Genomic DNA, 13,551 nt, shown 5'->3' on the forward strand with positions numbered 1-13,551 from the left:
TCTTCTCTCTCTAAACTCAGGGGTGATGTCGCTCTCTCTTCTCTCTCTCTAAACTCAGGGGTGATGTCGCTCTCTCTTCTCTCTCTAAACTCAGGGGTGATGTTGCTCTCTCTTCTCTCTCTAAACTCAGGGGTGATGTCGCTCTCTCTTCTCTCTCTAAACTCAGGGGTGATGTCGCTCTCTCTTCTCTCTCTCTAAACTCAGGGGTGATGTCGCTCTCTCTTCTCTCTCTCTAAACTCAGGGGTGACGTCGCTCTCTCTTCTCTCTCTAAACTCAGGGGTGATGTCGCTCTCTCTTCTCTCTCTCTAAACTCAGAGGTCATGTCGTGCTCTCTTCTTCTCCCTCTCTGCACCTCTCTCTTGCTGCTGAGAGATCCTCTGTTGGGATTAAGTCGCGTCCCCATGACCTTGATCGGACCCGGGCTGTGCCAATATTAGCCCAGGTGTCCATCGACCGGCTTTCTCTCCTCTCTCAGCGCACACATAGGTAAGTAGAAGGTAGATTAGCATACATCTCCTCCCGACACCATCTATCACTGAAGCACCTTTGTGGAGGTGACATGGGAAAGTAGAGCTGATTGCTGTGTAGCTCGATGCGACAGAGAACAGAAAACAAATGAAAGGCCAAAGGGAGGCGCACCATCTGGACTCCAGCTTCAATAATCGGATTTGTGGTGTTTACGGGACTGTCGACTCCAATAGTCAACACTACACGACATAAGACGGAACTTATGTTGTAGTGTAGTGGAAAAACTATAAATCTATCAAGACCACCAAGTGAAATTTTGACCAGATCGGACGAGGCATGACACACGTTTTTTTGTTGTTGCTGTTTGCAGTCATTTGGTGAGGATATCTTTGTTTTAATATATTTTTACTTACTCTATGTGTCATAAGAAATGTGCTGTAAACTACTGAATATATTTACTTTGTTTCAATCATATTACCATGTGGATTCAGCAGCACTAAGAATAGACTCCAGTTTTATTTGAAGGACTTTGGGATTCTCGTGGGACCAACAACCGACTCAGATTTGGTGTAGGCCCGACACTAATGTTCTCCGTGTGTATTGTATAAGTTGGGGTTTCAGTGCAGCTTATTGTCCAGGCCTAGATCTACAGAGGTTGTCCCACAGCACCTTGCAGAATTTGCTCAATTGTGTTTCTATTTTTTTATTTTTACATTTGATTTTTCTTTTTTTTCCCTGTTTTCTTAGACATGAAACACTTAACATAGAACAAAACCAGAGAGCAAAACAAACTGCAAATAGCACACAACATCAGGTCTTCCAGTTCCACTATAGGCAATGGTTAGTTACAAGTCTGACCCCTGAGGATATTCCCTGAAAGGCATCTCACACCTTTTCAATATTACACATATAGTTTTGCCTGACCAGCCATTCCCAATACGTTTTGGCAAACTACTTATCAAAACTGTGTGTGGGTCTGGGGCTCGACCGCTGCGTTTCAATTTCTAGGGCGGAGTTTAGAGCAGAGACAGAACCAATCACATAAACCCAGAAGTGACGCAAAAAACGCGACACGCTTAACCGGATATTACGTAGCCCATGTCAACAAGGCGTGTTCCGCATTATCCGTCCCCGAACGCAGAAAATGTCTCCTGAATCGCGATGACGCCCTTCGCATAACCGCATCTAACGCACGTTCATCACAGCGAGTAGAGCGGACTTTCCTGATTGTTCAAACCGAAGCGAGAGCAGAAGTAAACACTGGGTCACGAGCCGGGTCACGAGCCGGGTCACGAGCCGAGTCCGCCATCTTGAATGTTTTGGAACGGGGGTGGAAAGCACTACTTCTGTATCTCAGTGTGACGCGTTAAAACCTCCACCTGGGATTGGATAGGTAAATGGATGACCGACGATTTCATTGGCTCTGACTCCGATTCCAGACCCTTATGCATTCGAACAGAATGTGGGCGAGGCTGGTAACACATAGTTGGGAGATACTGCACCCGCCAAGATACCGGAATGACATGCAAATTCCACAAACAGATGGCTAACAACTTCGTCACTTTCTTGTACATTAAACGCTTTTTGTGTGGTGTTTTGCATTTTTTCTCATTTTCATTCAAAAGTCGTTGCAGTAAGTTCTAGCATCGATAACTCAGACACATTTAAACAAGTCCGTATCTACCCTGTAAGTCCTGAAGCGCCGCCTGAAGCAGTTTCCCTGATTCTCTGGGCCCACGGTTTTAAAGGCTTTGTGATGGAGCCGCATGAAACTTTAATGACACCCACAAGGAGCCCCTGTTTTATTTTCGACATTCAAACTGCTTTAATCACTTATTAATGAATCGTGTGATGGTTTCACAGGTGTCACATCGGCTCAGACTCACCCGCGTTTATCTCAATGAGAACGTTTGCATGTCAATTATCTATATGCCGTGATGTGTTTTCTGTTGTTTTAGGATTAAATGGACAACACAAAAGACTAGTATTTGATGTGCTGCTTTTGTTTGCAGAGTGGTTTGATGAGCAGCACATATGCCAGGCTTTGTGGCATTATGAGATTGATTTCTGGCTCTGAAAGTTTGCTGGGTGTCAACTAAGGCTGTGTTTTGGCAATTTTTCATTTCAAATGGTTCATTATCTGTTTTCAGCAGACTTCATAACTTGCAATAATTAGACCACGGAAATGACTCAGCTATTTTTGTCTCTTTGCAGTAATAACTTGCAGAGCTGAATGTATGACTCCAGTTATTGCTTGCAAATGACTGTGGTGTCAGATCAAATGATATCTGATTAAATATGATTGTAGTAACTGATGTTTCTGTTTTCACATAATTCTGACCAGGAGAATGCCGTATCAAAACACTTTTTTCATGTGAATTTCTGTCACGTGAAAATTCAACATTTTCCATTAAGTTTTCTTACATAATTCTTCAGGCCTCACTTTCAAATCTATTATTTCTGAATTATAGTTTGTCCTTTGCGCCTGCTTTTGTTCTTGCTCTGCCACCTCCTGCAGTGCTGTTGAATGTTTAAAAAGATGCAGATGCTACGCTAGTGGAATTTGCATATAATTTGTATGCATCAATTCGTTTCTTTTTTTAATGCTTGTCAATTAGTGATTTGGGCATAATTGGCCAAAATTACATGTAATTTGGCAAAATTGGGCGACCGGCGCATATAAAATAATTTTTGGACAACCTGATGGAATGAATTTGAGTTTCTGATATTCATGTGGAGCGAAACCATATGAAAATAGTCTGTACATTGAGGGGAGAAAAAAAAATACTGGTACATAAACTCCAATAAAAAGCAATGTTGAGTCTATGTTTTGTTTGTTTTAACCTGCATCACCAGTGAGTCAAAGTCAAGCTTTATCTATACAGCACATCTAAAGTACTGTATCCACTGCCCGATGTGCTGTACATATACAAACGTGCATTCACACAATAAATCCATGACAGTAAACATAAAACCTTAAAAACTCAAATGCCCAACTTGTGTGATAAGCTAGCCTGAAGAGACTCATTTCTAGCCGTGATTTAAAACTCTGAACAGCGGAGGCAGATTTAATATTCAGAAAAAAACTGTTCCAACCTTTTGGACTGTCTCCTCTGGACCTTGCTTTACAGGTCCTTTTCTTTTCTTTTTTTTTTTTGTATTTTTTTGCAACCCCTCTATACCCATCAACATCAGCAAGACTATCAGACTACTTAGTCCCTCCATCTCCGCCATGGGCCCCAGGTCATGAGCCCCGAGTCTAGGGCCCCTGGGAGGGATATGTGTCAATATGTCACCCTTCATCGTACCTCTGATGTGCCTCTACCTGGCAGGATCTACATACCAATGCTTATCCCTATTAAACTATTCATGACACCTTAGTTATTTATCTGTCCCAGTTTCCTAGTTAAAACACTGTAAAAATTGTTCTTTTTATTTTTTTATTTCTGTATATTGGTACACTGAACACAGCCTGACCTTTTCAACTAGCTAACCTGTCATCTTTTCAAAACCAAACTACTCCCGGAAAGAAATAGTCTCTTGCTGACAGACTGTCATTGCTCACCTGTGTGGGCTTCTGCCAGGGGACCTCATTAAGACCTAGGTTTTGTTTTTGTCAGGGATATTTTCATTAACAAAGACACAGAGGCATCCATCTTCCTCTGTAGGTCTTCATTAGGCGTTTTTCTTCTGACGTTTTTCCACAGCAAAGGCACAAAACTAAGAATATTTTTGAGATGTAAAGAAATTCTGATGTAAAAAATCTGCAAATCACTCCTGTTAGTAAGTGGATATATACAGAATATACGATAACAGTACTTTCAAAGGTATCAAAGGTATTGTTCCTTGCAATGGTAACAATAAACTGATTGCAAATTCAGTTGAACCACATACTTGCATTTATTTTTTGGAAATACTTCGAAAATCTACCCCGGGGGGAAAAAAGAAGAATGATAACGTGAGTGAAAGAATCATAAAATTGCATAAACCTCTCAAAATTACCCAAATGCAGAAATATCCTTAAGATATGTACTACACCCACTGACCCATGTCACATTCCATATTGAAGCCAGTGGCATTTTGAGCCAATTAGAGCATAACAAACATTCATACACCCGATTCTGCACAGCAACAGAATTTACATAAGCAGTTTGTAAATATTTGTCTTTCTCTGACAATCTGTGCCCTTTTATGACCAAGGAAAGGAAAATAAACACTATTCATGCCATAAAATGATGCAGAATAGGTAACAATAGTATCTGCAGTGTAGGTAACAATGGTGTTCCCCAGGGGACTGTCCTCGCACCCTTTCTCTTTAGCTGCTACACTGCAGACTTCAGACACAACATGGACAGCTGTGTCCTGCAGAAGTTCTGTGATGACTCTTCTCATCACCTCTTCATCAACTGTGAATACTTATACAAAAGTTGTTGCTTTTTTTTTATAAATGTGCAAAGAATTATAACTATCTTCTTTCAACTTGTCATTATGGGGTATTGTTTGTAGAATTTTGAGCCAAATAATGTATTAAATCATTTTTGAAATAAGGCTGTAACATAACAAAAAGTAATGTGCTGTGAATACATTCTGGATGCACTGTATTTGTGCTATACTGTAATATAATGTGACTCATCACTGAAACGATTCACTGAGGTCACTTTACCTACTTTTTATACTACCTTAGTATTTATTCTGGTCATGCTGCACTGTACATTACATTACATTACATACATACAGTTGATTATTTTTTATTAATTTGATTTACCCATTTATTTTTTTTACCCTCATTCTCTTTTCTGCATTCTCTCCACACTCAAAGGTGCTGAAGCCACAGCTGACGTGAACATTGACAGCACAGGTAATCGATCTGCATCAGCCCTGCCCCCAGTCACTGTGGCAAAAACACACTGACCAGCGATAGTTTACCAAACATACGGTCAGTGCCTTACATAGTGGTCAGCTTTTTTTAATCTTTTGCTGCCTCCATTGCAATTCTTTTGGTTTGAATCGAATTCCTCAAGAAGTTGCAGTTGTTCGGGTGCTTTACATAATCCTCCTTCTGGTTGTTTTTGTTAACTTTGGGCACCCAACCTTGAGCCAAAATAAATATTGGCCAAATCTGTCTGCGTTTGGGGAAATTTTTATTGCCATAGTTTTTCACCTGCTGGAAATTCAAGCAGCGCTAAAAATGGTGTGAGCCCAAAATATTGCCTTCTGTAGGGAAAGGTGTGGACATTTGGGAGAATTCTAATGCTAACTGGTTAGCATTTACCAGTTAGCATAATGCACACTACTTGTGTGTTATTTTTGAATAACCGCACAAGTAGTTCTGGAATCAGTTAAGCACATTTTATATCACTATGCTATGGCCATCACCATAGCAATGGGTGAACAAATGAGCTGCTGTTAGAAGGGACTTGCTTCAGAGAGACAGCAAACACACAGCAAACAGGTTTGATTTCCACCGATTGGCTCATGCAGTTTGTGGGACCATGGTATAAACGGATTAAACTCTGCAGTGTTCTAGGCTCCGCGTCGGTGAGTTAAAACAGTTTAATGCTCCTTGTTGTATAATCCATACGATCAAACACAGCAATAAATTCTTCAAATCAGATGTTTTGTTGTTATACAAATGGAAAGCAATATTTGCCTTAAGAAATAAACTCATATTGTGAGTAATAATGCAGTTTGAATTCCCAGAAGGCCTTGCAGCTGATCCTGCACACGCTTACTTTGAGTGAACTCCTTTGTTTTTGCAGCTTTGGAATTTTATTCAATCTTTGTAATTTTCTACTGATTATACACCTCGTGGTTAGACCAGGGCAGGACATTACAAAGCTCAACGGAACTATTACGGTGAATTAAAGGGAAATTTGAAAAATAAACATAATTTCAAATAATAATTTCCCTGAAACGAATATTGAGAATTTGAGAATGATAGATGGACTAAATAGTGTGTTGTTATATGAATACACATGCAAGTTCATCATTCAGACAATAGTGAATTAAGGAATTTAAATTATTTTTTTAAAAAACTAGCTGAAAACACCTGAAAATTATATGTTTAGTTGAACAGTTGATTAAAAAACTGTTAGATCTGAAAGTTGGATCCTCACGTCTCCCCAGCCTCCCACTTGCAGTTCAAAAAGAGAAGAAGAAGCCAAATAAAAGAACAGCCTGAGGTGAAATAATAGGGTCGGGCAAAGGTCAAAGGGTGAACAAAAGACTGGGGATTGAGCTGAAAAGAAAGAGTTGAAGAGGTGAGATAAGAGAGATAAGAAAAAATCCGTTATCTTAGAGCCCTGGTGCATTTGACATGTTTTATGAAGTATGGTATTATTGATTTGTGTACTGTGTTGGAAATGCTTCTTGTATTGATCTGTTTAAGTTTAAGAGCTTCTTTTCAAGTGAATGAGCTCCAACAAGCATTTGGAAAGATATTATTGTCCCTGTGGCACAGATGAACCGCTCCTAATCAGGGCTATATGCTTTTTAAAGTTACAATGCCCTTATCATTAAGCAAATCATGATTAGAATCTGCACAGTTGTCACATTATTGTAATAGTGGTGAGCAAAAAGGAAATGTATTAGTTATATATTCTATACCTTTGTGTTTGGAAGATTCCGCTCTTAATTCTTTCTGTTCTATTTATTCCCTTTGGAGCCATTTTAAACAATTTATCAAAAACTAAACTCTAGTTTAGATATTTAATTATGTACACGATATTCTAATTTTGTGTACAGAAATATCGAAAATATCCATATTTTGACCATCTCTAATTTCAACTACAACAAAACAAGTTTATATTAAGCAACTTCAATACAGATGGATAACTTGATTCCAGAGTGGAAACATCCCACACTCCGACCTGGTCCAAATTTGTTTGTTTTTGGTCTTTGTACTTGTTTAAAAATGTGCTGACAAGTCATTTGGATATGTTTCTTCATAGATTCCTCATACAGTCATGTTATGTCATGTTATGCTAAATTATTATTATTATTATTATTATTTAATTCTGCTTTATTACATGACAAATGTACCCCAGTGCTGTCTGCATGTAAATTGGTCATTCCTCCTAACCAAACCTAGCACAAAGATCCTGAGGAGTGCCCAGTGGTGCTCCACAAGGATGGGTTAAACGCAGAGAACAAATTCCCCCCCTAGAATAAAGTGTGCCCTAACCATAACTTTCCAGTCGGCAAGCCGAAAAACCTATTATCAGGATATTATAGTAACAACTCAATCAAGGGAGTTGTTACTGTATTAGAAAAGTGCTCCAATCAGCCGAAATGCTGGTCCATTTATGTTCATTTATTGACCCAGACATTGTCATTATTTCCGGTTTATAAAACAATGTTTGAGAGTAAATATTGGCTTCTGTCTACATTGGCTCTGTACATCAGCAACATTAGCATAAGAGTGCATTTATAACTGCAGAAGCTCAGCACAGGAGCAGGTTCACAGCCAGCGGGTGGAGAGTGGAGAGCAGACAAAGAGAGAGTCACTAATGAAGCTGTAGTGACCAAACACATATATGAAGCTGTAGGGGGCTTCACCAGACACAATTATGAAGCTGTAGGGGGCTTCACCAGACACATATATGAAGCTGTAGGGGGCTTCACCAGACACATATATGAAGCTGTAGGGGGCTTCACCAGACACATATATGAAGCTGTAGGGGGCTTCACCAGACACATATATGAAGCTGTAGGGGGCTTCACTTTCACCAAACACAGGGTGCAGCACTAAGGAAAAAAGAAGGGATATATATATATATATATATATATATATATATATATATATATATATATATATATATATATATATATATATAATAGACGTGTGTGGTCTGTATGGGTGGTGAGGGCTCTAAGTGCAGAAGGCAACATATAAATACAGAAAGGTGTGGCAGGAAAAGTTATTGAAGATGACAAGGTTAAGAGCAATGTGACAGAGGTTATGTGTGGAAAAAGCACAGAGAGAGAGAGATGAAATGAAACATGAGAAGCAGAGGATAGAGGATATGTGAGTGAAGAGAGAGAGAGAGGGAAGGATGCTTAATTATAGTGGAAGATCCACTGGGACTTTGAGCTCAGAGGGAAGAGGGGGGGGCTACACCTTTGACTCCCGCATGGCCCCAGTCGGACATGTCCTTGCTCTGTTATTTTCCTCACAAATGTCAACAGTTTTACATAAATCATCATTGCATATTAATACTGTAGTGTTTTCCTTTCCTTTTTTCAATATTTCTTTTCATGGCTTGCATAAAATATATTCAACAGGGGATAGTGCCCTCTAAACTCTAATTTTCAGTGTTTAGTGTAGCTTTTTGTGTTAATTCAAATGTGAAAATCATTAGTTTGTTCACATTCCTTTGAATTTAACCAGTGATATAACCATAGTCACATATTATAACTGGAGTATGCAATGTAGATTATTTATCATTCTTTCTTCTCTTTTATATTATTTATTCTATTTCCAGAGCAGACTATGGCTAAGTGCGGGAGGGTGCGGTGAGGCACGTGTTGCTGTGTGACCCTTTCTCCCCCTGGAGCATCCTTAGCGAGGAGCAGAATTCCTAACGAGACAGGAAGTGCTCCCGGGAACACTGCTGCCCTGCTTTTGGGAACAATCATCTCGATCTGTTTTTCATCCAGTCCCTTATCCAATATCTGGAGGGGATCTTCCACAAGAAAACACCAGATATCATCATTTTCCTATTATTTTTTGTCTGCGATCAAAGTTGGGATGTCTTTTTTTAGACTCACAAACGTGGTAACTCGATCCATGCATTGACCAGACACGAGATTGCGTCACCCTAGTCAACCTTGCGTTATGGGACATTTTAAAAGCATGAGGCCGGCAGTCCATTCAACAATAGCTCAATTGGAGGAAATGGCTTCTGAAATTACATTTGAGAGCTGGTGTTTTGAAGTGCACCATTGCAGAGCTACATTTCCATCCACATCAGGCAGAGGAGCACATCAATCTGCCACCGTAATGTTATCTAAAAGCTATATTTACAACATTCTATTCCGCAAATGAATAGATTTGATTGGTTAGCGGCTGAAGATGGGTCATCAAGATAAATTAATGCATCTAATACTGTATGTATGCAATGTTATACTGCTTTACAATCATTCAGCAGATTATTCTAGCCCATTTGCGTGTTATGAAAGGTCAAGGAAACAAAGCACATTTTCATTTGATTAAAAACATTCCTCTGAACCTCTGATAAGGCCAATTCAGACAATACAGTCTAGTAGTATGTGGCCTATTTGACTATAGCACTAACACTCCCATAAAGAATAGATACTGTGAGATATAATACATTTAAATAATTGAATTCAAGCCATGAAAATGTATACTATAACTGGAATGGCAGCTAGTGCAATGCTGCCATCTAGTGGTTAATTGAATTTATGAGAGAATACTGTGATTACAACTTCAGACTCTACTTTAATAGGGCAGCCAATGTCAGCCAGTGTTAAATAAAGAAACACGTACGTGATTAATTCAATTTGGTGTAAGTATGTCTCCAATAAGATGAACGCACACATTTGTATCTTGCAAAAATGGCATTGGAAGATCTAGGCCTAATGGAGCTCAATCTACAACCAACTATAATATAACAATTAAGAGTTATATTGTAAAAGAATGGACAAACATGTGATTTATTGTGCACTGACTGTCTGTTGGAGGGTCCATCACCTGCTTGTGTCCAAGGAGATGTGTAAAAATGGCTTGAATTATAGAGCATATCCCATAACTCTTTGCTGTGTTGTTTACCTTCATTACACAGTATCATATCATTACTGAGTCAAAGCTGATGGTGTTTTTTATCAAACCCAGGATGTATCACCTTTGATTTCACCCACAAGAAAACAACTAAATACCAATGGTCCTGTTAAAAAGCTTAATGGCTGTATTGTGTGTATCCAAGTAATTTGATTTATTAATGTTGAATATAGCATGATGAGTAGCATGTTTGAATTGAATCGTCAAATATGTCTGACATTCAATTGAATGACTTGTCATAAACTGACAGAAAGTCTGCAGCAGACTGTAGTTGCTGCATTAACATGAACACTGCCCTCTGTCGCTGCCTCTTTGTATTACACCATTTAAAGCTTTATGCAGTGACACATTGGGGCTTTTACTTTTAGATTGATCGGGGGCCAATTTATACACTAAAAATACTATATATAGGCCTAAAACCTTTGGGTTGTGCTTCTGCTTTGGCCGTTTTCTAACTACAGTCTATTGACAAATGTCTCCATTTGAACCATTAAACTCGATCCTATCAGAGCATAATCAGTTCCCACATTTGAATAAACAGTATGCTTATAGTGATGTGACGGTGATGAGGAGGACTCTTCCTCTCTCCACTGTGCAGCAGAAGCAACATGAGACCTTAACGGACTCTGGGAAATGTGAGTATGCAACTGTCAACGGAGCTTTGTATACATGTTTACAGAATGCTGTGTTTTCAAAAGATGATACTCTGTCCTACTCTTCAGTCTGACAGTTTAAGTATTTGGGAGAGGGAGACACAACACATGGCAGCTCTACTAATGGCCCGTGGCAAGGTAAAGCAGGCTAAATGTCATTTGTCCCCGGGTCCCTGAACGCCTCAGCGCAGAGCCAGAAACAGAGATGCTGAAGCCGCAGCTCTTCTAATCAACACAATGACAACACCGTGATCCGCTCGGGACACGGGACACGGAGATGGGCTCCAGTCGGCGGAGAGGCACCGTGTGTGTCCGGTCCAGAGAAGCGGCGATGCCTCTCCAAACACGGCCGCGTGCAGAGTCTGCTGCGGGGGCTCTGCGGGAGCTGCCGCGCTGGATGCGCTTGTACTTCTACGGGATGCACGGAGTCACCCTGGACGTCCTGTTGTCCTCGGTCCAGGGGGCCGTCCAGCACCGGGACCCGAAGCTGCTGGGGTTCTCCTCCGTGTATCTGTGCATTGCGCACTCGCTGAGCCACTTGGCTCTGGAGAAGCTGTATTCCCAGAGAAAGAGCTTCCGAGGGCCGGTGCTCTTTCACATGGTGATTTACCCTTCCATCTACATCGGACTGCAGCTTCTCATCGGGGCCCTTCAGGCTCTCACGGTGAGAAAGGATCAATTAAACCTATTGTGGCCTTGTTCTTATCTCCAATTACGCGTAATTTGGCCACAGAAACTCAGTGGTTGACAAAAATGCAGTTATTTATCTCTGAATGAATTTGGATGAATAGTCTATTTGACCTGTCCTGTCCTGTGCTGTACTGTACACCAGTCCTGCATTGGGCTATTGTTGCAGTTCCTTTGTTAACCCCTTTTGTCTTATTTGTGGTCCCTACAGTGGCGCTCAGAGGAGCCAGTCCCCCGCCTGTCCCCTCACATGTCCCCCTCTGGACTGCTCTCTCAGCTGCTGTTGCAGTACCTTGTGGCCCTGTACTTTGCTCAAGTGTTCCATAGGGGCCTGTCCCAGCTGCAATATGGGCCCTCATGTGTCCATTCTGTGTCTCCTCTGAAGTGTGGGGGCCCTCCAAGGGGCCTGCCTGGGCTCCTCCACTTCCTGTTTTTTGGGATGCATGGTTTTCTGGACGAGGTTCTGTTCACGTCTGTGTTTAACTTGGTGGAGAAGGCAGACCACAGCTTGAGTGGGCACACGTCGCTCTGGTCCTTCCTGATGTATGGCAGCTGTAGTTTCGCCGTGGAGAAGTTGTACCTGCACCTCCACTTCACTCGGGGCTGGGGCACCTGCAAGAGGCTGCCTCTGTACGTGTGTGTGGCCTACACCTGGGAGCTGAGCTGGGGGCTTCTGCTCAGACAGTTCGGGGCGTGCTCCTGGGACTACTCGCACTACCCTCTGCACTTCATGGGGCTGGTGACGCTCCTGTACCTGCCTGGGTGGGTGTGCCTCAGCCTGTACCAGGACGTCCTGACCAACGTGCTGCTCCGGATCAAGTGCACCAAAGTGGACAGCGATGGACCAGGGCCCTGCGAGCTGAACGGACAGACACAGCCCAGCAAGAAACTCACATAACCTTTATATAAACTACTGAGCATGAGGATCACAAGTGTTTAAAATCTATATTGAATTATAAGAGACACTTTTGGGAACTTGACCAAACGCTGGCTTCACTGTGATAAGATCAAGTGATGAAGACTCACTTGAAAATAGAATCTATTTTATCTAGAATTATAACTGTATCTGCCGCGGCTCTTTGTGTAGTTATAACAGATTTATTACTTGTTATAATGTAACTTACAGTTTACATTGCAGAGACTAAGCATATCCTTTCCACAACTTTTATATTTAAGATATTTTGAGGCACTTTGTCTATAGCATAATGCAATTAATGACACTTTTGGCATTAGACCAAATTACTTGATTCTCAAAACATCTAATACAATCAAAGTAGCATTAATGACTAATCCAGTCACGGAGAAACTAAAATAATGATAATAATAACAAAACGTGTACTGCCATTTTTAAACTAACAAAATTCATATGTTATGCACTGTGAGCTTTATACAATACCTGTTATTTTACACCTGTTTAAAAGCCTTAACAATATTCTTGCTTTTAAAAACACTCCTTTATGTCTTGGCCTAGTTTGTGCTCACAGTTAATGCAGATATGTTTCACCTTCACCTCCCACTTGTCCCTGACCACTGCATGACCACTCCACACAGAACATGATGTAGCAGCAGTGGACGGCTTTCCTTAGTTTCACTGTGAATCTTTGACGAGTGCCTTCCTGTGTAAACTCTGTTCCACCAGTGCAGCCGCCCCACAAATGGACTTTATCTGCTCCAGGAATGAGATAAGCCTTTATTTGTCCCACAATGGGGACATTCCAGAATAACTCAAACATATGATTCACAAATGTTTTCAGCTTTTTTATACACAAATTCAACTACCATGCTTTGTTTTTTACTACAAAGGTTTCAAAAAGTAGTTTATATTGTGTCTCTTGTGCAAAAGGCCTTGTATTTTCAGACTGTTCTATTCTAACTTCAAGATCTGTTGAATTAAGTTGTATGTTTTTTTTTCTATTTTAATTAATAGCATTTTCTTTCTCAAC

At 40.7% G+C, this 13,551-nt stretch overlaps 1 protein-coding gene across 1 annotated transcript; it reads left to right on the top strand.

Moving 5' to 3' along the window:
• Positions 1–11,126: 11,126 nt before the first annotated feature.
• On the top strand, positions 11,127–13,210 carry tmem229a (transmembrane protein 229A). The gene is made up of 2 exons (XM_072454912.1): positions 11,127–11,585; positions 11,820–13,210. Exons 1-2 carry the CDS (start codon positions 11,199–11,201, stop codon positions 12,504–12,506), a joined length of 1,074 nt encoding a protein of 357 aa, XP_072311013.1. The 5' UTR covers positions 11,127–11,198; the 3' UTR covers positions 12,507–13,210.
• Positions 13,211–13,551: the final 341 nt, after the last annotated feature.

The sequence above is a fragment of the Eucyclogobius newberryi genome, unplaced genomic scaffold (assembly GCF_026437365.1).
Source record: "Eucyclogobius newberryi isolate DKJ021-1_F unplaced genomic scaffold, fEucNew1.0.hap1 SCAF_2, whole genome shotgun sequence".
NCBI classification, from domain to species: domain Eukaryota; kingdom Metazoa; phylum Chordata; class Actinopteri; order Gobiiformes; family Gobiidae; genus Eucyclogobius; species Eucyclogobius newberryi.